The sequence below is a fragment of the Apus apus genome, chromosome 4, assembly GCF_020740795.1.
Source record: "Apus apus isolate bApuApu2 chromosome 4, bApuApu2.pri.cur, whole genome shotgun sequence".
NCBI classification, from domain to species: domain Eukaryota; kingdom Metazoa; phylum Chordata; class Aves; order Apodiformes; family Apodidae; genus Apus; species Apus apus.
Window position 1 is genome coordinate 108,041,897 of NC_067285.1, and position 23,856 is coordinate 108,065,752.

General features: G+C 40.1%; 1 protein-coding gene across 1 annotated transcript in view; it reads right to left on the reverse strand.

The window, feature by feature from the left end:
* Positions 1-21,493, reverse strand: part of UVSSA (UV stimulated scaffold protein A) — a 55,981-nt gene extending 34,488 nt beyond the window's left edge. The window contains exons 1-6 of the mRNA XM_051618521.1: positions 21,228-21,493; positions 20,611-20,941; positions 17,791-17,911; positions 16,244-16,660; positions 14,967-15,076; positions 14,241-14,369 (exon numbers count right to left, since the gene is read on the reverse strand). Coding sequence (XP_051474481.1) covers positions 14,241-14,369; positions 14,967-15,076; positions 16,244-16,660; positions 17,791-17,911; positions 20,611-20,941; positions 21,228-21,325 — 1,206 coding nt within the window. The 5' untranslated portion in view covers positions 21,326-21,493. The remainder of the gene's footprint in view (positions 1-14,240; positions 14,370-14,966; positions 15,077-16,243; positions 16,661-17,790; positions 17,912-20,610; positions 20,942-21,227) is intronic.
* Between the last annotated feature and the right edge of the window lie 2,363 nt (positions 21,494-23,856).

The following is a 23,856-nucleotide window of genomic DNA, read 5'->3' on the forward strand; positions in this document are numbered from 1 at the left end:
GAAAGGCTGAGAGAGCTGGGACTCCCTAGCCTGGAGAAGAGAAGCTGAGGGGAGACCTTATTAACACCTACAAGTGTCTAAAGGGTGGGTGCAGGGAGGATGGCGACAGACTTTTTTCAGCAGTTCCCAGTGACTGGTGAAGAAGCAACTGGCACAAGCTGGAACATAGGGAGTTCCATTTAAAGATGCGAAGGAACTTCTTTACAGTGAGGGTAACAGAGCACTGGGACAGGCTGCCCAGGGAGGTTGTGTAATTTCCTTCCCTGAAGATATTAAGGACCCGCCTGGATGCAGTCCCGAGTAATGTGCTCTAGGGGATCCTGCTTTAGTAGGGGAGTTGGACTAGATGAGCTCTAGAGGTCCTTTCCAATTCTGACAATTCCATGATTCTTCCTCATCTGAAAGAGACAACCAATTCAGGCCCCAGCTGGGGGCCCTACCTGGCCCTACATGGCCAAGACTGACGCACGTGGAACCTGACCTTAGCAGAAGAAACCCAAACGGAGTTGTAATGCAAGGAAAGGGTCAAATATTCTACCACTAAATGCAAACACACAAAGGCACTAGACATGAAAGAAGAACATCTGTGTTAAACTGCAGCTTTTCAAAGACCTTCCCAGTGCCCTTCAGAAAGAAAAACATCATGGGGTTTTGTACTCTGCACAACAGAAGAGGGCTAGAGATTGAAGAGAACTTAGCTTGTTTTTATTTCAAAATTCTGCTGGTGGTGTCATCCCTTTTTTATCTGTTAGGGGCAAAATTAAGTTTGGAAAGAACATCCACTCTTATTCCTCTAGCTTGAATCAGGGTAACACTGTATGTTCCATATTCAGGTTCCATTCCTCTTTTAAAAAAAAGATAACACCAGGTTAAACTTGTTATGGATTATCTTGGTCTGCAACTTTGTGCTATCATGTAAAAGCTGACTGATTTTCACCTTAAAAAGAGGGAAAGTAAATTCAGCGTATTTCCATAGTCTATATCCAGAAGCAGTTTGTTAACAAATAAAAAGCAACAGGTTTAAGGAATTGAGAAAGAATGTCAAACTAGTAAGAGGAGGAAAACTCAGTTCAGACTGTTCATTTAACCTAAATTGCCAGATTATACTTAAAAATATCAGCAGGTATAATACAAGTGCTCATGTGCACGGCCTATCTGAGAGGACTAGAGAGAACTCAGAATTCTGAGTTCTATCTTTAATTGAAATTTCTTCTCATTTATCCACACGCTGTTGAAGGCCCCCAGCTCTCTGTACATTAATATACCAAAATTAAGCGGGCTTCACTAATCTCCAACTTGAAAACTGCACTAGAAGCAACTTTGCTGAATTACCTGCACAGTGTAAAACTTTAAGGCACATGAAAAGCCTGATGGAGAAAAGGCATAATCAGATGCAAATTCACTTTGTTTAGGTACAATCCATGAACTGTGCATTCAAGTACTATAGAAAACATTAATCATAGGAAACTGTAATTTTTGTTATCAGTCTAACACTAATCAAAAGGGAAACCTGTCACTACCACTGACCTGTGAAACGTCCCAATTATACTCTTTGGAAATGACAGGAGCACTTAACTTCCTCACTGAGTAAATGACGACGATCAATCAAGTTTGAATAACAATGAGCCACGGAGCTGAAAATTATTTTTTGTATAGAATCTACCCAGGAATTTATGAAAGGTGAAAAGCAACCCAAGGTTTTAGGGGCATTATGGCTTTCAGCTAGTGCAGTGCATATCAAACACTAAACAGAATTTATGTGTTTTAATTTTCTAAAAGGTAGATGTGGACTTGGTGCTACAATGCATAACATATAATGCCAGATTTTAAATATGGGGGTCATTTTCATAAAATATTATGCTTATTGTTCACACCCTTGAATTTCCCTGGGGTTTTCTATTAAATTTAGATTTCCTGTAAAAAAAAAAAAACAAAACTGTTTAGCTAACTATCAGGAATTAAGCCCCCATTTCAAACAGACACGAAGTCTTTATTTTTATATCATCTTTAACAAGATAACTTCTTTATCTTTTTACTTTAAAATACTCAAGTCATCATGGTGGAAATTTTAAAAGTTGCACAGTAGTAGTGGGTAGTAATAACTCAATTGACTTCGTTCCAGTGGTACCTCATCAGAACCACTGCATTTATGCTGCTTAGCTCCATTCCCCTTCTACAGAATGGAGAGCTCATGGGCAACATTGTTAGTCAGAGAAGTATCTTTGGGGTTTTTTAATTCCACTTTTCAAACATGAAGAAAGCTCCAAAGCAAGCTCTACAGATGCAGTATTTAAGTTCAGCCACCTAATGTCTGCTTTCCATTGCAGGTAAACTTTTTCAGTCAATTAAAAAAAAACACAAAACAATCCATAATTAACTAATAAAACATTTTTTGAGTGGCAGAATTAGTAAATTATAATCTTTTAGGAATGAGGGGTTAGGTACTTGCAAACCAGAACAAGAAAAAGCAACATGCCATTTTTAGTGTGCTATCTCTGAAGGGAAGCAAAGTATAAGCTGAAATGATAAATACTACAACGTAAAGCTTTTCTTGTAGTGTATAGAATTAAATACCTCTAAGGTAAGCGGCCACACAACTGCTTGTTTCTCAATAACCTGTCAAAGAATGTGGAAAAAAAGATCCTGCTCTCAAATCCATTCTAATTATCAGGTGATACAAAGAAAGCCACTAATACAGTTTCACAGCCTTATCCAGAGATGGAGGGTAAACCACCTAACCACTTTCCTCTGTCACTGGAGGATGGCCCACCTGAAGGGAGACCAGACTCCCAGACATCAGAGTCTACTTGCACCACCAGTGCTCATCAAGTTGTGTGGAGAAGGGAAGTTTTTTCTGCTTAATCTACTCTACAATGCTGACATTTATTTATTTATCCCTTTACCTAAAAGAAACATGCATGTAATGATCTGTAGCACCTCTCCTATGAAGACAGGTGGGCCAGAGAGGTGGTGGAGGCCCCATCCTTGGAAACATTCAAGGTCAGGCTTGAGGAGGCTCTGAGCAACCTGATCTAGTTAAAAAGGTCCCTGTACACTACAGGGGAGGGTGGACTAGGTGATCTTTACAGGTCCCTTCCAACCCCTCACATTCTACAACTTGCAAAACTATGCTTTGTGGTTTAACATGGTAGTAATTCCTGACTAGATATCTCACTGTGAGAGGAAGCAGGATTTAGTTAGACAGTTTCCAGATTCTTGGACTGAATTTATTTGCATATGAGAATACAATTAAAAAAAAAAGACAGAAATTATGCACGCATTATTTTCACTGTCATTAGATTTAGAAAGTTTCCTCACCTCTCCTAATTTTCATTTAAAAATTAAAATAGCACTGACTTTTCCAGCTACACAACTGCAGTCAAACCATTTTGCTCCCTAACTCATTATAAAAAAATTGAAAAAACCAGATGATTCTTTGTCAGTCTCCATCTTACTAAAAATACTGAAAACAAATACTTTACTTCAGAATCAACACCCCAAGAGCCTTCAGCTGTTAGTGTAGCTCAGTGTAACCACTGCTTCAGTCAAATACTTTGCTCATCCATCCCAACCAGTAATAAATGCAAAAAAGTCTTCTACCCACCATACAACACTTGGAAAGATGTGAAGGAAAGCCTTTGGTCCTGTTCCCAGTTTTATACAAATTGATTGTTACATTCTGTTAAGAGGATTTAAAAACCTCTGCAATCATAACTAAAGCAAGCAATAAATGACTGAAATACAGAATGCAATCAGTTTACAGGACTGGATGTACAACATTTACTAATTCTTTTAGAAAAAAAAAAAAGGAAGAGAAAAGATAGCACATGAAGAAGTCATATCTACTTACTAAAGCACCACTTACAAAGTACAGCTGGGACCATTAAATAAATTTTGCATGGTCTAATTAACTTGGTTTGCAATCTCAATTACTTTTCACCCAAGAAATCACTTTTGTTCAGTTTTATGCGTGTCTGTTTCCCTTTTAAAAAAAAATGATGTAAGGCATCCTCAGACAAGTGAACTCTAAACTTCATTTGTCTTTCAGCAGGCTTGATGGCTATGCATTTAAAAACCCATTCTATCTTATAAACTAAAAATTAAATGTACTCAGCTGTGATGGTCGTCATTGCATCTGCTATTTATATGCTAATACCCTCACTGGAAGATCTTGCAAATTATTCCACCATGCCAATATCTCATGTGCATCTACTCAAAGCCAACTAAATATTTTTCTGGAGGTGGAAGATTTTGGTTAGGGAACAGAATATTTATTGCCACAGAACCTAGTCAAAGGGGCAACCTGAAGCAAACACATTTTTTATTCGACCGCAACACAAAATAGGCTTCAATCACCTGAAATGAAATTTGGGGCTATTCTGCTTTAGCAAACACTGACTAGGTAAAAATTATTTCCTCAGTGGCACTAATAGAAACCGAGTAATCAAACAGTGTATCTTGGATGTAAGGTCTTTCAGAAGTTCCTCCTTTTTTATCCATTTATATTATCCAACACAGGACCAAAAGGAAATAAATGCTGGCATTTTGGCAGATTTCAGAACCATGCTTGAGTCCTCCTGTGTGCAACACAAGGAAAACAAACTACTAGAAGATTCTGTTTATAGGGACCTCCCACACACACTCCCTCCCCTTTGCTCTGTGATTTGAGCATAAATTCAAACCTAGATGACTGGAAAGTAGATATGTGGTTCAGGCAAATCATGTTTTATGTTTACCAGTAAAAGTATCACTGTTCATTCTATTTGTAGTTGCTCAACAGAACATAGGTTGCTTGTCCAGGCTGATTTTTATTTAGGAATGCATTTTTCACACTATTTCATAATTTCCAAAAATTAGACAAATGCTTAATAGGGCTCCAGCCCAGATGTTAGCCCCAGTACAATGTTGGAGAAACTGGTAAAGGAATTTGGAACAAGGGGTGCAAAATTTAGCAAACAAATTCCTTTTACAAACTACCCACTGAGCCAGTTTGTTGGGTTTTTTTAAAGCAATGTATGAGAATTGTAGTCTTTGAGTATTGGCAGAGCCCTCAAGACTTGTGCCACAGCCCTCTCCATCCCACCCAGTGATAAACAGAGCTTGGATATGCACACTGGGAGGTCACCAGTGGTGAGGTGCATTGCACAAAACCTGTATCACTCTAGTAGCTACTGAATCTCTGGACCCCAGCAGCATATGATTGGGAGGGATTTTAATAAAAAGCAACAAAAATTTACTCAAAGAAATCAATAGGTCTCAAGGTGCAAGTCACTTCAGAAAACCCTGGATCTTAATGAAATATTGTTCAGAAAAAATTAGCATGTCCAATATATACAGTGGACTAACATGCATTCAGTTTCACAGAAGACACCAAATAAAAGTAGTCTGGAAAATTTAACAAAAATATTATCTTGGAAAGATATTGCAAGGCTAGTTTACTACTTCTTTAGCAGTAACCACTCAAGATAAATCCTCAGGTGTATTTTCATACCTCACTACTTGGGCTCCTACCACCCACCAACATCAACAGTATTTGGCTGCATAAATGTTTTCAAGCCTTAAGAAAGTATATTAAAAAGGCAAATTTCTCTTACCTAATCCAAATTTTTCATAAAATACTCATTCAGGGGAGGTGTAACAGATCTATTTAGGCTGCTGAAAATCCCCAAGTCCAACAATGCCTTTCCTTTCCATACATCCCAGAGAGCTGAACCAGAAGCCTGCTACTATTCATTATTAAAGGTAATAAAGTTCTTCAACATAAAAAAAAAAATTACTCCAAAATGTATGCTGACCACCTATATCTGATACCTATATTTAATTTATTTCATCAAAAGTGACTGCAGTGTTTGTCCTTTAAATGTCTTTGTGTATTATTTATAAAAAAATAAAGGTTACATCTTACTTTTAGAAGTACAGGACTGTACTTCTCCCATGCAGTTACTGGACATACTTCAGGAACTACATCTTATTACACAACAAAATGAATTTACTGTAAGAGTAGTATCTGGTATGTTTTTTTCATCCAGTTTTTAATTCACACTGGGAGATGACCTAATCATATGTCATTCCATCAGTTTGAGCTCTCTGATTACAATAAGACTGAGCTTCATACTTGGATCTGTATTACCTGAGTTTATTCAGTTACTGAAAGGAACAGTCTCACTATCTGAGCTTAATGCTGGTACAGAAGTTGTCTTCTCTGGATTAGGTTCCAGTCAGTTCAGGTCCTCGCTGCACTAGCAGCTCTTTTGCTGGTGCAAGGTGGGCACTGGGAATGAATCATCAGGGGAGAAAACAGAGACAGGACTATCCCTTTTGATTGCTGCTTGTATTTAGATCATCTTTAAGCCAACGATAAATTCCCTGCTGAAACATATGCTGCTTCCCTGTTCAGCCCCCACAACTGGTAGAAGAGTAGCCTGTACAAAACCACACCTGCGAAAAAGGAGGTTTGGTAACTACATAAAACACTAAGAAAGAGATAACAGAAATTAATTTTTAATGTTTCAGGAATTGTAGAATGGATTAAATCATTTTAACAAAAAAAACAGGCAAGCATAAGATAGCATTGCACACATTACCTGTGCCTGGAAAATCAAACTTGTTTTCTTCTTTTCATGACTAAGGAAACTCTGCCAAGCGCCTACTCAGTTTTCCATTCAATGTAACATAAAAGGAAAGGTTTGCAGGTTCAAAGGCTGAGGTGTGATGAAGCCTGCAAAGCTACAGCCCAAGTGTCATGAAATCCAATTTGCAGCCCATGCTCAGACAGGAATGTAGCCAGAGTTCCCAACATGTTTCATAGAATCCTAGAATGGTTGGCTTGGAAGGGACCTTAAAGACCATCTAGTTCCAACCGCCCTGCATGGGCAGGGACACCTTCAAAAGTTGAAGGACTGCCCTCATTTTTTGCCACTAAAGAAAGCAGTTGTACAGCCACTGCCAAGGCTACAAGTGTCACCCTGGGCAGCCAACTATGCTCCAACCACTCCTCCCTTCTTTCCAGACTAACCCTTCCCCTCTACACACTATTCCCTGCACAGCCCTTCAGGTGAAATTGTTTCAAGCTATTGTTTAAGGCTGTAGTGGTGTCCAGGACTGGCTACATTCATTCCTGGACCAAAAAGTTGTTTTATGGTCAAATAAATAACTGTCAACAATAACTCAAAGGTCAACCAAAAATACCTTTCTTTCCCCCTCCACAGAGTAGTCTTTAGATTTTCCAGCACTTTTTAGAAAGTTCAAATTATTGATGAGGTCAACAGTATTCCCACGACCCCCTGAAATATTTTAGGCAGCATTTAAAATTATTTAGTTCCTTTAAGATTCAGAGACCACAATAAAAGCAAAGTTTTAGAGCTGCTGGGGAAAAAAATAAAAATAAATCTCATGACTAGTCTTTTTCTTTATGGTATTTTAGGAAATGTCATTTTCATCTAAAATACGATATAACAAGATTCCTCTTAGCACTCATTCATGGAAATAAGTCCTACTGCATTTGATGGATTGCCATCTATTGTTTAGGCCAGATCAAACTCATGTTACTAAAACTTTGTATCCAGCACCAATGTATATATGCTCCTGTCTTATGATAGTCTGCACACGCACAATGCAAAATCAGTAATTAAATTGCAGCTTACTTCAATGATCACATTTATCAATTAATCTGAACTACATCTTTATTAAAAATTACTTCAGATGCTGTATTTTTAACAGACAAATACACAACTCAATCAAGAAAACCTAACTTATTACAGGCAGCAAGTCAATACAATTCCCTATGCGAGACACGCATTATCTTACATACATTCCTGATTGTGGATTTCAGGCACAAAGATATAATTAGATGTGAATATGTTTCATATTATTGCATTAACTAAACATAAAGATGTTAGTGTGTGTTCCAAGTCTGAAAATTTCCTTCCTTTTCTGTTTTTATAAATACTCATTTAGCAATTACCTTGACTGAACCTCACAAATATATTCAATTCACTTCACTATCTTGTTTCCTCTTGCAAGGGAGGATGGATAAAAAGCAGGAAGCAAATTTAAATCTACTACTCACAGAGTACACACTGCTCAGTATTCATAGATGAATCAAGGGAGATGACCCTTCGGCCTGAAAACTTAAATACTTAACATAAGGGTTAACTTGATGATAGAGACATCCTACTTTATTTTACACTCTATTAGAAGAGCTCCAAATTGCATTGTGCGACCTGCGAATCAGATAGGGATCAGAGGTCGTCACAGTGACAACTTTGAGAATTCATGGCTAGATCTGCATAACAAGATATTTTTAATAACTTTCTAACAGCTGCACAGCCAGTGCAAAGCATAAAATGCACCACAGCAACACTCAGCCCCAGAAAGGTAAAATAACCCCCAAAGCAGCACACCAGCTGATGAGGCACTTTAACAAGAGCCTGTTTTGAGGGTTCCTTTTACAGTGGTTTGTTTTGTATCAGTCCTACAGCCCGATAAGACTTAACCTGAAAAGTTGTGTTATCTGAAAAGTTAGTAAAAAATAGATGTTTCACAGATAGAAGAAATTATTGTATGACTGATAAAATGTGGGAAGAGGGAAAAGGAAATAAAAGCATCTGTGTGACTTACTCAATATTTTGTGTTCACTTCTATAGTTATGGTTGACCAGGATTTTTGATAAATATTAGCTAGACCAAAAAATACTACTACTACTACTAAAATATTGCCTGGGCTACTACTTTGACTACAAAAACATGATTAAACTTTATTTATTCTGAACACATTACATGTTAATGATGTATAAAATCTGATAAAGGACATCTTTAGGTGTAACACTGATTTTAACCATCAAATACTCATATTTCTCTTAAGTTTTAGAAAACAAACTAACAATCAACATCAAGTAGCTATTCTAATCTCAACATTAGGCACTTTGGGTTTTCAAAGGGCAGTTTTGTTAAGAGTTAGGGTTTTTGTTTGTGTGCAATTTGAAAGCATCACCTGGGGAAAAGATTTCTTTTACAAAAGCATCTCCCTTGCTCCTTAGTCTGAGTATGTTTTATCAGATGTGGGTTCAGGCATGGTGAGGGATCACTGAAGACAATTAGCCCTCAGAAACAACTTCTCTAAAATGAGTAAGTGAAAAAATAAAAAAAAAGAGGATGTGAGTACAAAAAACTGTTGCAGAAAATAGAAAGCAGTCAGCTGGACTGGATTCTCTAAGGCTACAAAAAGAAGAAAGAGAAAACAATACAGCCTTTGCTTTTGATCTAAAATTCAAGTACTGTTCTTTTAAAGCAGGCACTAACTTGACTAAAAGACAGACTTAAAGAGCTACAGGATTATTAGAAATAGCAAAAATAACTCATTAGCATTGATAAAATGCCAAGCTGCAGCTGAAGACATGGGAAAAAAAATTAAAAAAAAAAATCAGCAATAGTCTTGGAGCCAGATTGGTAGAGCTCTTGGCTTAATTTATTGCATATTAATTTTTTAATATTTTAATGTATTCAAATATTTTAAGACTAAATTATGACCAGCAAATATTTAACTTATAAATATAATTTGTAACAATTTTAGGACATTATTTTTTCAGAAAAAAATCTGACTTGTATTTCAGTAAGGTTTGTCCAGATCAAGTTCTGGACATCACAAGGACAGCCTTCTCCAAATCTAATTATTAATGGCATTATTGAATTCAACCAGATGTTTCACATGGATAAAACTAAGTACATGAATAAATCAAGATCCAAGCGCACGCTTAGATTTGACAGAAGATAAGGGAAGGTGAAACAAAAAGTAATGAAGACAGTTAATGAAAAACTATATATCCCCGGTTGTTAATGTAACTTGAAATTAAAAAACCAAGATGTCATAGGCCTGTTAAACAATCACTCTGCTGACAGACAAATGAGCAAGATGTTTCTCACATCATATCACTTCTGTCCGGCCCAGTTTTTAGCCAGCCTGAGTACTAAACCTTCTACTGCTTCCCAAAGGTAATTAATTAAGAGATAGATATACTCTCAGTGTACAAAATACAAAAAAGAAACTACATTTCTATTAATAATTTAAGAACTTCAAATATTATCCTAATTAATAATCCTTTACGGAAATTATGTAAGTGAAAGGTAGTGTGGTGTGATTCAAAATACAGTTCACACTTGTTCTCTCATAAGTCTTAAAATTAGAAGATCATTTGCATCTAACAAGCTGCAAATCAGAAATTAAAGAGGAAAAAATATTTAGTATTTTAAGAAAAAAGAGAAGACATTAAGAAATGAAACTATTTCTAATGAGGAAAACCCTATTTATTTAAAGGAACGTATCAGACATAAGCAAGCTATTCCTACAAAAGAATTAAACGTCTGCAAACAGGAATTTCTATTTAAATACCAATCTAGACTAACAATTATAATTATGCTTCTATAATAATTAATTTAAATAAAGTCAAGAATTAACTTGGAAGTGTCTGTGGTGTATCGCTGTTGGTGTAAGTTTACCTGGAAACACAGACTGAAATGATGGCTGGCTTTGGATAAAGGCGGCAGAGGAAAATGTGGAGCATGCAGTATGCACTCCCTCTACTGGGCACTGAGATTATTCTGAGCAGGCATTCAGAGACAGAAAGGGATCTGTCCAGGCATCCAGGTACTGTGAAATAAAAGCCCTTTTACAGCCTCTTCCCTCTTTTCCCAGATTCAGCTAAAAGTCAGTTTCACAGAAAAATGTATTAAAACCCCCTTGTTTATACTCTCAGACTGCATTTCCTATCAGAAACCAACACTTAACTCACATCCCAAACAAGTATTTAGCTACAGGGAACGTAACTGGTGTAAGCACACAAAAACTTATTTGCCTTTGACCAGCACAGTAAGACTTCAATTTTTTGTCCACCCCCATCTATTTAAAAAAAAACAAAACAGCTCAGGAAGGAATGTCTTGATGACTTCTGATTTGCCAGGGGCATAGCAATGGGAAGAAGGAATGAATGTGTGGTCTGGGCAGCTGGGATGTATTAACAATGATAAAATTTGTTGCAAGGGATTTTTTGGTAGACATTCAAAGGAGAACCTTTGTCTTTCTTTCAACTCTCCTCCCACAGCTCCTGAGAGTTAAGCACAGAACAGTGCCATAGCCTACTGGTGTTGCCAGGGTTTAACCATGATGTAAAAATGATGGGCCTCCTTTATAATTAAGACTTTCTGATGGTTTGAATTCTTCTCTATCACAGAGGAGAAAAAGAAGTGGTTTTATCTCATCACTATAAAACTACTTCAAGTCAAAATGTTTCACCATATGAAGTTCTGTGCTGTCCTGCAAGTGACTCAATATAAGAGAAATTCCATAAACCTGCAAAAAGTTCTCCTGTAGCCGGCAGACCAGTGGGCCTTTTCCATTTTTCAGTAAAGGCAAAAAAATTACCAAGAACTTGTGCTAATTTTCTAATACACTCTAGTTGCCTAAGGATGCTACTACCTTGCAGACCAGTGCTCTGTGATCTGGAAAATGAATCAAGAAACAACGAAAAGCATAGAGGTAATAGGTAGTGAGGACTGCCAAAAGGAGACACCTTCCTGGACCAACCAACCAATTCTTCTGTCAAGACAGGGCAGGTGACACCCAGCTTCTTCCAGTCAATGCTATTTACAGCCAGCTACGCTGCTGATATATTCATATTGAACCATAACATCAAGAATATATACGAGTTATTTGCATCCCAGCCATGGGTACGTGTAACTGCTGGGCTAAACAAGAGTACCAATGACACATGAAAATGGCAAGGGACTACAGGACCTTCCCTCTTTTATGTGGCAATTTAAATCTCTGCAGGATCAAGATGCATAGTAGACCTCACTGTAAGAGTAACAAAGCTCTTCCAGTTCAACTGTAAAACCTCACTAAAACCTCCCATGTATCAACTTTCTTGATCTCAATTTGAGGGTGAGTAAAGCCTTTCCTCCCTCTCACTGGACAGAAGCAAAGCACAGAACAGATGAAGAGGAGGGAAATTAGAGACGATGAAAGCACTGAGAGTGAGCGCAAACTAAAACCAGAAAAGCTAAGGAGACTGAGCAAGCCCAAGTCCCCAAACAAGTTTCCAACTCCCCGTCATTCTTTTTTAGATTTGCTAATACAATAAAACAAAACCACTTTCTCCCTGAAGGTAAGGCTTGCCTGTGGTGAAGGGTCATCATAACACTCAAAATGAACAAGCACACAATTCACCTTTATGTTCTCCAGCTCACAATATAGGTACCTCAGATGTCAGTCTCTAATTGCCATGAAAACTGCAATCCTATCCAAATGTAGAGATTGTCATGGACCAACTACAAACTAGACAATTTACACAGGACCCTCCACACTCAGATACTTCATTTATACTCTGTGCTTACTAAATGTTCCTCTTCATCTCTAGGTGCACTCATCTCTACACACGACTAGGTAACAGCACTGGGTGACTCCAAGTACTAGCAAATGACATCCCTAATGCCCTGAGCGCTGCTGGGAGCTGTGACAGTGCTCTGAAGGACACGTGAGCAGCACTTCTTCTCTTGGACCTAAACATACTGAAGACAGCAAAACTTTGTCATAGCAAGAACTGTAGTTCCAATGACACAAGGATGTCCAGACAGAAGCAGCAGTACCTAATGCAAACAGCAATGCTGAATTCAAGAGGAGCTGTGTATAGTGCTCCCCATGTTGACACGTACAGATTTGACAGATGGGGATTTAACAATCATGGCCTAAAAGACACTGTTTCTTTTGCTCTGTCACACTCATTTTACTGTGTTTTGATGTTTCAACCAAGCCATCTGACATGAACAAAAGATAATTTACACAGCTTGCTTCTGCAGCACAAAGTTCTCTATATTCAGGTTATAAATGTAAAGTAACTCAGCACTAAAACTAAATTTGGGTACTATCTGCTAGAAAAAACTCCTAGGAATAATTATGCATAGTTTTAAATGTTTAGGTTAATACTTCAATCTGCATTGCTTCATTTTGAATGTATTATTTGTGAGCAATACTATTTATTTTCTCTTCTTTATTTTTCTAATGATGAAATTTATTAGCTTTCAACTTTATCTCGATAGCACTGATCAACCTCCAGAAGTGGTAACAATACCACTTTAAACACACACACATGCATTCCCACACACACACAAAAATCAAGGCTTGAACATCCTTTATATCTTGCAAGAAATATAGCAACCAATATTCCATGAAGAGGTACAGCAAATGAAGTCCTGTCAAGCAAATGGCAGGAATGACAGCAGATGTCTGGACTCCTTCATAGCTGGTTGCATAAAGGTAGCACACATAATTCACTGGAGAAAAAAAACCCCTCTGACAAGACAGTCTTTCAGGACTTTTCATTCACAGTTGGCATTTTTGACTGGTGTGGTACATCAGTAGATATTAAGTCAATGAACCACATTAATCTTGATAAAGCTTTATTTGCACAATGAAACCCAAGCTTACAACACTCGGTTGTGGCTAAACGAGGCTACTACAATTTAGTCCAAGGTGTAATGTCCAGATCAAATTCTTACCATCCAGTCATAAAGCAGACTTTACTCTGGACACTGACCCAAAACACTTACTTTCATGTCAAGCTATAGAATAATTTTTGCAGTTCTCCTTTTTAGCTACATAAACAAGCCAAAGACTACCTTTTGAACCTGAGTCAAGTATTTGATCTTTCATCCTTGCTTATTCACAAGTTTAACCTATTTCACACTGTCATAGGTAGCTAGTATTTTTGAAATCTTTTGGCACTTTAAAGCTTTTAAACACCTAATTCTTTTAAGAAATCCTCAGTCACATTACATGCTCACTGGAGAGACACTACTTTCCTCAATTGTGAGCCATTAGCACAGCTTAGCAAGTTGTGAAAGAACATGAGCAATACAGTGTTTACTGAGAAATATACAGGAAACTGAGGACATAACAGTGCTACACACACTAAAAGTAAATATAAACTGAAATTAACCACTTCCCTATCTTAAACAACAACAGGTTGCCTTAGGTTGGTTTCTCTAATAAGCAGGCCCTTACATACTCTACAGGTGTTTAGTGCAACTTCCTTGGGTGAAGCTACAGTCAGCTGAATTAGTGTATTTATCAATACAACTTCTGTAGAAAAGCTTGCCAGATTAAGGCTTAAGAGAAAGTGCATTTTTTTTAACACAAGCTGAGCATTACTAATGGTCCTCTTGAGCACAAAAGAATTTTAAGAAACTCACCACTTTTCTTTTTCTCTCTTTAAAGGAAATGTTCATTTCCTTGTATTTCTTCATGGCAGTCTCCATTTTATTCTTGAGATCAATGGCACATCTGAGCCGATCATCATTTACTCCTGCTTTGGTAAATAACTGCAAAGCAAGAAATCAACACTCACATGATTTTTTTCTAGACTACTGAGACAAAAAATATTTTCAATTTTTCTTCATAATTGATGAAACAACATTGTCACAAATCCCTTTATTTTACAAGCAGCAATTAGTGAAGCCACTTTCCCTGTCTAGACTAGAAAAGCTAATAGTAACTACTAAAGACAAACAAGTGAACAGCTGGAATAAACATTTCCATGCATGAAGCTCTTGAGCAGTAACATCAACTGCCAGGAAGGACACACTGTTTTTCTGATACAGACATGTCTGACAAAAACAAGCTGCATTTATTTTAACCCTTTCCAAAGAAGTCCCATTTTACTCTATCTTTTTTTTTAAAAAAAAGTAGGACTCTAGGTAGCATATCTAATGCTGAGAGCCAGCAAACAAGTTATGTAGCTCCTGTAGTCTCCTTTTGTTCACCCATATGAAATAGAAATATTTTCTATTTGCAGCAATGTTTCAACCTTAATTTCCTTCTTGCTCACTCTCCCTCAGCATTTACTGTACTCCAGTCCTGGCTTCTTCATTTTTTTATTAATAAAAAAAAAATAATGAAAAATTGTCTCTTTACCCCACCTGAATCCAGGACTGCACAGAAGGCCAGAACTTATTTTTAAGGAGTCTGTGAGCATCCATGATATTATTTATTATGGCAGCATTATCTTCATCCTCTTGCACTTTTATATCTGCTCAAAACGGGGGAAAAAAAGAGCATACAATGTTTATAGTATCTTCACTACAGGAGCTAAAGAAGCTAACCAGAAGAAATTAACCTGAAACTTTCTAAAATATTTGATCACTTCAGGGAAATTTACAAACATCAGGAAGTTTCTTTGTTCAGCAATAACTTTTCTACTATTTCCCATGCACTAAAAAAAAATTAGGGGAAAAGCTTTCAGTCTAGTGATGACAGAAAGAGTTGTTAAGCCATCACTACTAAGGAATCTCTAAATAAACTACAGACAAGTGCAGTCTTACTATTTACATCTTGTCCTGAGTTCCACTCAATTGACTGGGCCTTATTGTACTAGTTTCTGCACGTTCAAGACAGAAAAAAAATCCCTGTCCCAGTGGCAACAGGGACTTGATTGTCAAAGCAGCCAAGTATGCCACTACCCAAGTAAAAATGGTATTTTTCACCTGTTAGTCACTCATAAGCCCCACAGATAAATTTCCAGGTCCATTGTCTGCAAGCACAGAAGCAGATACCTGTCTTATTGGCTGTTTGCACATGGAATTCCATTAGGACAGTCTTTGTAAGAGACTTCACTTAGAGCACCAAAAATCAAACCATCCTAATTTTTCTAGAGGTATTTCATATTAGCAAAGTTATATATATATATACATATATACGGTATAATTGTAACCTGAAGACTTCCTAGCAAAACCCCACTTGACACTTCTTGCAAGTTGTCAGTAGCAAGGAAATAAAAAAAATTATGAAACAGCCAATTAGAAGAACTTTAAATTAGTAGCTTATACCCCAGCTATAGAGAGTAACACCGAGGTGAATGGTGAAGCATATGGAAAATAAAATTATGTACTATAAAACAGATTGTAATTTTTTTTTTAGACACACGAAACTAATCTTTTTCCAGGTATTATGAAGTGCTGCAATATGGTTATGACAACAAAAGTTCAGATTTAGACAGTAATTAATAGTATCTCTAAATCACATACAAGGACACCCAAAGATAAGAATGGCTACTAGATGAACAAGAAATAGAACTCCAAAATATATGGTGTTCAGGAACCTCAAGCATTTAAGACAGTAATAAAAAACCACAACAAACTCCAACTTCAAAGCACTTCAAATACTGTCTTCAGCTCTATGTGAAAATTTTTCCAGGTACCTGTGGAGATTTCAAGGTCTAGAGTATACTTATGTGAAATGAGCCCATGGCTCCTAACAAAAGTCTGGTAATCATCATCATGGAGAGCAGGGACCTCAGATTGGACTTCCAAGCATGTGCCTCCATCTGGTTCTTTCTGCTCAGGTTTCCCATCTAACTCTTTGTTTTTCTCAGTTCTAACACACTGAGAAACAATGTCCTTGCTGCAGCATGGCTGTTCATCATCTATGTATCCAAAGGACTGGTTAACTTCCATCTGGGACGACGAGGGAGATGCAGATCTATCCTCATTAGAAGTCATTTGTTTGCTGGGTTCCAGTTCTGTGTCATTCACAGTGAAGTCAAAAAGATCTGGAATCAGAAGCTGGAAACAGTTTTCCATCTCTGTCAGTGTGTTGGCAACCTCTTGGGACATTTCTATCAAGAGACAATTGGTTTAGAATATTGTTAAACAATGTAAAATGCTAACATCTCCACAGCAGATCTAGAAAACAAATATGCCAAAGGGGTAATGCATTTATCCAGTAATCAGTGATAATTTATCCATACAGATCTCTCTCCACTGCAGAAATTGTCCTTATAAAAGTGACAATAGTTTTCTCCAGCAGGATATGTAGAACTTCCTGAGCAAGTCATTTAATATCAGTGCTCCTCCTCTTCCAGTCCTCTCTAAAATTTTGCTGTGCATCAAAGATGACATGAATACTTCATAAAATTTGAAGGAGAACAAGGTTCAATGAGGATATTCTTAGTGATGCTGGTGGGTACTCCCTTCAACTACAGTTGCTTGTAGGTGCAGCCATGAATATATCTTACTGCTGGAAAAGATGCTACCAATAAAAGTGACTCTAAGAAGGTCAAATCCCTTTAAAAGTCCACTCTCATGCATGAAAACATTTCCAGTATGCAGAATAAATGCAGGCACAGCTGCATGCAATGCATATACCAAAGTAATTAAATTAAATAACCCTTTGTAACTGCAACATAACACACTTTACTATCTCTGCTTTTCTTCTGTGTTACAGAAATATGTTTGCTGTGTACAAGTTACTTAGAGATTCACACCCCAATTAGACACATTTTTTAGCAGTAGCATGATACTTTTCATAGATACCTTGCACTGCATCCTGGATTCCTGTGCAGATCATTTAACATGACTGTATATGCAATATAATCAAGGTCATCAGCCCACCAGGTATTGTGAAGTCTGTGCCTAGTCACAGACACAAAAATTAAGCCACTAGTTAGAAAAAGTCTTGTGATACACTTGCTCAAGTTGCTTGAGGTTATGCAGTTGTACTTTACTGAATTACACACCAGGCTTTTGCTTGCTGCCTTCACTTTGAAATATCTTTCCATACTGCCTGAACTCACAGGACACTCCCCCAGTATTCTTTAGGTGAGAGAGACGGAGGGTCAAGCTGTACAAGCTGTAACAACTGGACCACTCCTACCCCCTGTGGTCAGCATTCTCAGAATTTGCTACATATAACTTCAAAAAAGGTTGGTTTAAAAACTAACTAACTAAAAGAACCAAAACAACTCACCTTCCATTTCTTTTTCAGCTTTTTTGGCCTTTTCTTTATAAATGGTATCCAATCGTTTTTGCTTCTCTTCCTCCCTCCTCCTTTCAGCCACGGTTCTGGCATGCACATCTTGGAAATCTACCTAAGCAGGAAATGAAGAAAAAAGTATAACATTCTTCCTAAGAAATATATAGAAAATCCATTTCCTAAGATTCTTATCGGAGGTGAAAAATCCTCTAACACGAGTGATCAGCCAGCAGCTCAGCAGTACTTCCTTTTATCTCTTCTCCTCCTAGAATCAGTAACTACAGTAATTCTGAATGGAGTTTTTATTTCTACTAATAAAGGACTGCTGAGAAGCAATGGCCTTAAGAAAGGAATCAAGGTTGAAGAACAAACCACTTTCATTTCCATGTCTAAATTGTGGAAATAAACTAAGCTTTGGGAGACCTTTGTCACAGCACTGGAGACATGGGGCTATGGGGAATGGGCAGAAAGAGACTAACACAGGGTAAGTATTCAGATGACATGAGAACATCACACTAGGACCACTATGAGCAAAGGAAATTCACTACTACCAGAAGTACACACAACATTTCCTGAAGACCTTCGTAAGCAAGGAAAGCAGAAGACATTCAATCTCATTTAAAAAATACCAAAGTTTGGATTTTACAATTACATGCGTTAGATTTGGGGACTGAGGGAAAGATGAGAATTCAGTTTTACTTTAGATTCATATGAATAAAACATAAGCATAAATCTGAGTGATTCAAAACTCTGTTTCTTAAAACATTTGCAAAGGTTTGGGATTTTTTTAGTTTGTTCTTGGAAAGGATTGAAAATGAAAATATTTTTCACTTCTATTTTAAGGAAAGTAGTCTTGATTGTGAGCCTTGAGAAGGCTTCAGGGAGATCTTACTAAAACGTTCCAGTACTTACAGGGTGGCTACAAAGAAGATGGAGACTTCCTATTTAGGAGTCACATGGAAAAGACAAGGGGTAATGGGCACAAGTTGCTCCTGGGAAGATTCCAACTGGACACAAAAGGTAAATTTTTTACCATGAGGGTAATCAAACATTGGAATAATCTCCCAAGCGAAGTGGTAGATTCCCCCACACTGGACAGCTCTAAGCCTCACCTTGGCAAGGTGCTGAGCCATCTCCTGTCAACTACAGTAGTATCTAGAAAGGTTGAGGTTCCTTCCAACCTGGCATTGTGTTATTGTATAAGGAAATCTGTCCAAAAAGAAAAACTGGTTGTTTCCTTTTGATTGCTACCATATAACTTCCACTGACTTCTACACAGGCTGAGTGCTGAGCAAGCCTGTACTTTGCTGCCAGTAAAGTCCACAGACTCTCTGGTGCCCTATCTATATTACTAGCACCCATTGAGTTTTTGTTGTTATTGCCCCTGCTAGGTGATAAAGTCAGTCAACATACAGTAATGGTTCCCTGATACTGGCATTCTACACCAACATGTTAGAGCCACACAGAGAAGATCCCAAAGATCTCTGCTATAACATGCACCTGGACTTACTAGCCACATGTGAAGCAAACCAAGTCCATCCTGCCACTGAATTTTGAATATTTTTTGCACAATCAAGGATTTCATGACTGAAAAATGTGAGTATTTGCTCAGCATTAAGCAAGTAACTCTACAAAACATTACAGAAGTTAAAAAAATAAATAAATAAATACAATGCTTGAACTTGGGCTTAGACATGTTCTAAAGTGTCTTACTATACAAATCTTCCTGCTGCTGAAGAATTCCTATGGTCTGCAATAAGTCTTAAGGTTTCTACAAGCATCATTTATGCACTTTAAAGACACATGATTTTATATAAAAGCCTTTAGGAGCAAAAGGATAGTTGAGCTTTCACAGAAACTGACATGAAGAGTCTCCATCAACTTAGGATAAGAAGCACACTTACCAATCTCTTTTTTAATGGGGGAATGGAGGGCACAGAGGGAAGGCAGGGAAAAGAACTAGTTGCACATGGATCACCAGAGTGAGCTTTTCTGGCTTTTGGGATCTGATTTTTCTACCAAGTTTGCACACAGTAGCAGGAGAAACAGATCCTCCCAAAGAGCAACATCACCCACACACATGGAACAAAGAAACAGAGCCCAGGAACTACAGCTACTTTTCCCAAGAGAATCAAGATGTTATTGAAAGCCCAATACTAATCCCAGTAGACCAGAATAGTGCTCCCAATTGTATTGCTGCACCTCAGAAGAGATACTAAAGCAGATGAATGACCAAGACATAGTAACTTGAAGCCCAGAAGGGAGAATTAAAAGCAAGTGTTTACATACAGGAAACTCTTATTTAATAAACTTGTTGTATTGACACAAAATAACACTGCAGCTGAGGGGAGCCTGCACCTACGCTTACTGTCTGTTACACAGTGAAAGGACACTAGAAGTGGACAGCTCAGTAGAGAGATCAGGCTAATTTAAACTGGCAAAACAAGACTCAATAGCTGACTACCCTCAGTTTAAGGCCTATTATTATTTCCTTTCTAAACAGCCTAGGCTTTGGGGCTTCCACCTAGGAATCAGTGGGTGAAAACCTACTGGTGAGCAATACTTGCTGCACCCTGAGAAAAAGCTAGTTCAGACTAGTTCTGGGTACAAGCCTGGGGGGTTTTAAAACTTTACAGTACTGCAAGATAAAGAAAAAGTGGGGTTTGTTTTTAAAAGACCATGCCCAACAGGATGTCTCCTAAAGACAACATCATTTCCAACAGCTCTTCTTTTACACTTGTTGATTTCCTTGCTTTAAACATCTCCCAGCGACCCAGACCTAACAACACGTGCAGGAGTAAAAATGCAGAGTACCTTCTTATTCTGCTTTAAGAAGTGGTATCCCAGAGAAAGCTGCTTGTAGGCCTCTCCGTATTTCTCGTGCCAGTCTTGCACCGACTTCAGAGCAGCTTTCCTCAGCTTCTGCGCCACTTCCCTGGGAGGGGGAAGAGGCTGCTCATGGTCTATCCCCACGGTGAGCTCCAAGAACTCTTGGAAGTTGGAAATGACCAGCGTCCGGAACGGATGGGAGCGGGTGAACAGCTCCTGCAGGACCAGGAAAGCCGAGAAGCGCATCTCGGCGTGTTCCTCCTTCAGCCGCGTCCGCAGCAGGTGGAAGGCGTGGCGGACGTGCTCCTCCGAAGACCTGGGAAAGCGGGAGGAACACGTTCGGGAAAAAAAAAAAAATAAAAAGGAGGGGGAAGGTATTCAAAACAAAGAAGAGATTCAGCAGAGAAAACCGCAAGGTAACAGGAAAACAACCAGGCCTGTGAAGCCACAGCCCCCGCGCGGGCAGCCAGCTCACACGGCCGGGCCCAGGCCGGGCCTCGCAGGGCCTCGGCTCCCTCCCCCGGCCCGGGGAGAAGCTTCCCCCCCCCGGGGCAGGCAGCCAGTCCCGGTTCCCACCCCGCCCCGCCCCGCCCCAGCCCTACTTGCAGATCTTCTTCAGCTCCTTCAGCCTGCCCGGCTCCAGCCGCGGCTCCCCCGAGGTGGTCAGCTCCTCCACCAGCTCGGCCAGCCGCTGGTCCATCTCTGCCGGCAGCGGCGGGGCGGGGCAGCTGCCCTGCCGAGTCCCTCAAGCCCGGGGAGCCGTGTCAGGGAGCCGAGACCCCGGGACCCGCCGGGACCCGCCGGTATCCCCCGGTACCCCCGGGGCCGCCGCTCCGGGCCTCGGCGGCGCCATCGCCCGCCCCTCGGAGGCCCCGCCCCCCGCCGAGGCCACGCCCCCGTGAGGCCCCGCCCCCTCCTCCGAGGCCCCGCCCCTCGGATCTTCCCGGTCAACGGGCGCTGCCGCGCGCACCCGGAAGGTCTTAAAGGGACCGCGCCTCCCGTGTGTGTGTGTGTGGGGGGGTGTGTTAACCCCTTGGTGTCCGAAGGGGTTGAACCCGCGGGTGGAGCAGCACCAGCCCCCCCTCCCCGCCTCCCCACGAGGCCCCGAGCCCGGCCACCACCACCACCAGGCAGCGCCCGTAACTGTGACTCCGCTCACGGCTGGAAAAGGGCGGTTTTTGGGAACAGGTGAGGCCGGGGCTCAGGCCTGGGGATGGATGTGGGATGTGGGCGGAGGTGCCGAAGCCTCCTCCTCCTTCCCCCTGACCACAGCCCGCTTCCTGAGAAGCTAAACAGGCGGCCGCCCACCTCCCCCTGCCGCCCCGCAGCCCGGCCGCTCCTCCCTGCTGCGTGAGGGAGGGAGCTTTCCTCGCTGGCTGCTGCTCTCCAGAACCTGCGCGGTCTGAGCGGTCTCCATGGCTTGAATGCCGCTCTCCTGTGAGCTCTGGGTGCACCGTGTCAGAAGTAACTTGAGCTTCTCGGCCTGGGTTTGCAGGTTGCAGAGGTAAAGATGTGGTGGGATGAGCAGATAAGCAAGCGCCGTCCAGGCTTCGCTGGCCGAAGCTGCAGTGGTTTTTCCCCAGTGCTTTGACGTTTGGCTTCCAGTGGTGTAAACTAGGGATTTTCTCTTTGGGAAGGGTCCTCCACAGCACTTGGAAACGATGTTGGCTTTAGAATATTGCAGAGATGAGACAATTGTTAGTCCTAACAAAGTGATACTTTCATATATACAAAACTGGAAGGAACCACAAGGGTGAATACAGCCCAGCTGTCAGGACTTTCAAGGGCACTGTTGGTGCACAATTATGTTTACGTGATTCCTTCTTCTTGAGAACCTCAGAGTGCTTGAGAAACATGGTTGGTAACTCACCAGCATGTGGAGAGGGAAGCTGGTGAAGGATCAGAGCACTAAGAGAAGCTGAGGCACTGAACATAGCAAGGGGGAGTTACCTGCTTGGGTCTCATCCTGAAAGCACAGCAAGGATTCTCCTGCACTTGGATAATGTGGTTAACCAAAGTGCTCCCTGGTCTTTTCCCACATGCAGGAAAGCATCCAGTGCTGTACACTCTGTGTGGCTGTGCTCTAAGGGCACGTCCCTGACATGTGTCTTGCTGCCCTTAGGGTCACCAATGGTGAGAGAGGGGTTGAAAGGTTTGTCCATATTCTGGTCTGCCTTTGCAGCAGCCCTGCAAAGTGTGGTTCAGTTGCTGGAGGTGGTAGGATGCCCTGGATTCACTGTTGGCAGCCCCTGACCACCTAGTTCTGGTTGCTCAATTAGAAATATTCTGCTGGGCCTCATCTCTGAAAGTGCTGATTAACCACTGCTTTGAACATGCTAAAGAAGGGAGACACTTAGAATACTTATTTGCATCTGAAAATGTTGGATATAGTGGCCTTCCAGTATCTGAAGGGGCTCCAGGAAAGCTGGGGAGGGGCTTTTCACCAGAGAGGGCAGTAATAGGAGAAAGGGTAATGGTTTAAAACTGAAAGAGGGGAGATTTAGGTTAGACATCAGGAAGAAATTATTCACCATGAGGGTAGGAAGGCGCTGAAACAGGTTGCCCGGGGAAGCTGTGACTGCCCCCTCCCTGGAGGTGTTCAGGGCCAGGTTGGATGAGGCTTGTGCAGCCTGGTCTAGTGGGAGATGTCCCTGCTCATGGCAGGGAGGTTGGAACCTGATGATCTTTAAGGTCCCTTCCACCCTTAGCCATTCTATGAGTCTATATTTCTATGATTCTGTAATACTTACGATATTTCTGTTAATCCACAGTTAAGGCATATATTGGAAGTAATGTACATAAGTTAGTGTTGCAGTTGTCTCTGCCGGCTCTTGTGATAAGGGAGGACATCATTAAACACTTTCTACAAGCAATGGACTTGTATTTTCAAATAAATCAACTGCAGTTAATGAATATATATCTTGGGGTGGCTCTATTTGTTCTGATTGGATATGTGAAACCAACGACATCTTACCTCATCACAATGTTTCTCCTCTTTGTTGCCTTCCTTGGAGTTAAGTGGATTTCCACATGAAAGCCACACACAATGGCACAGCTCATCTTCAAAGTTTGGATCAGTTTACTCCTTCAGTATTTCTTACTTTTCTATTTCTTTTCCTAACTTGATTGAAAGTGTCTGAACAACTGCTTTCTATTAGGATATTGCTTGCAAAATTAGCATTGCTGTAGTATCTAGGAGCAGTATTTCAAAATGAGCCTCAAGCAACATAG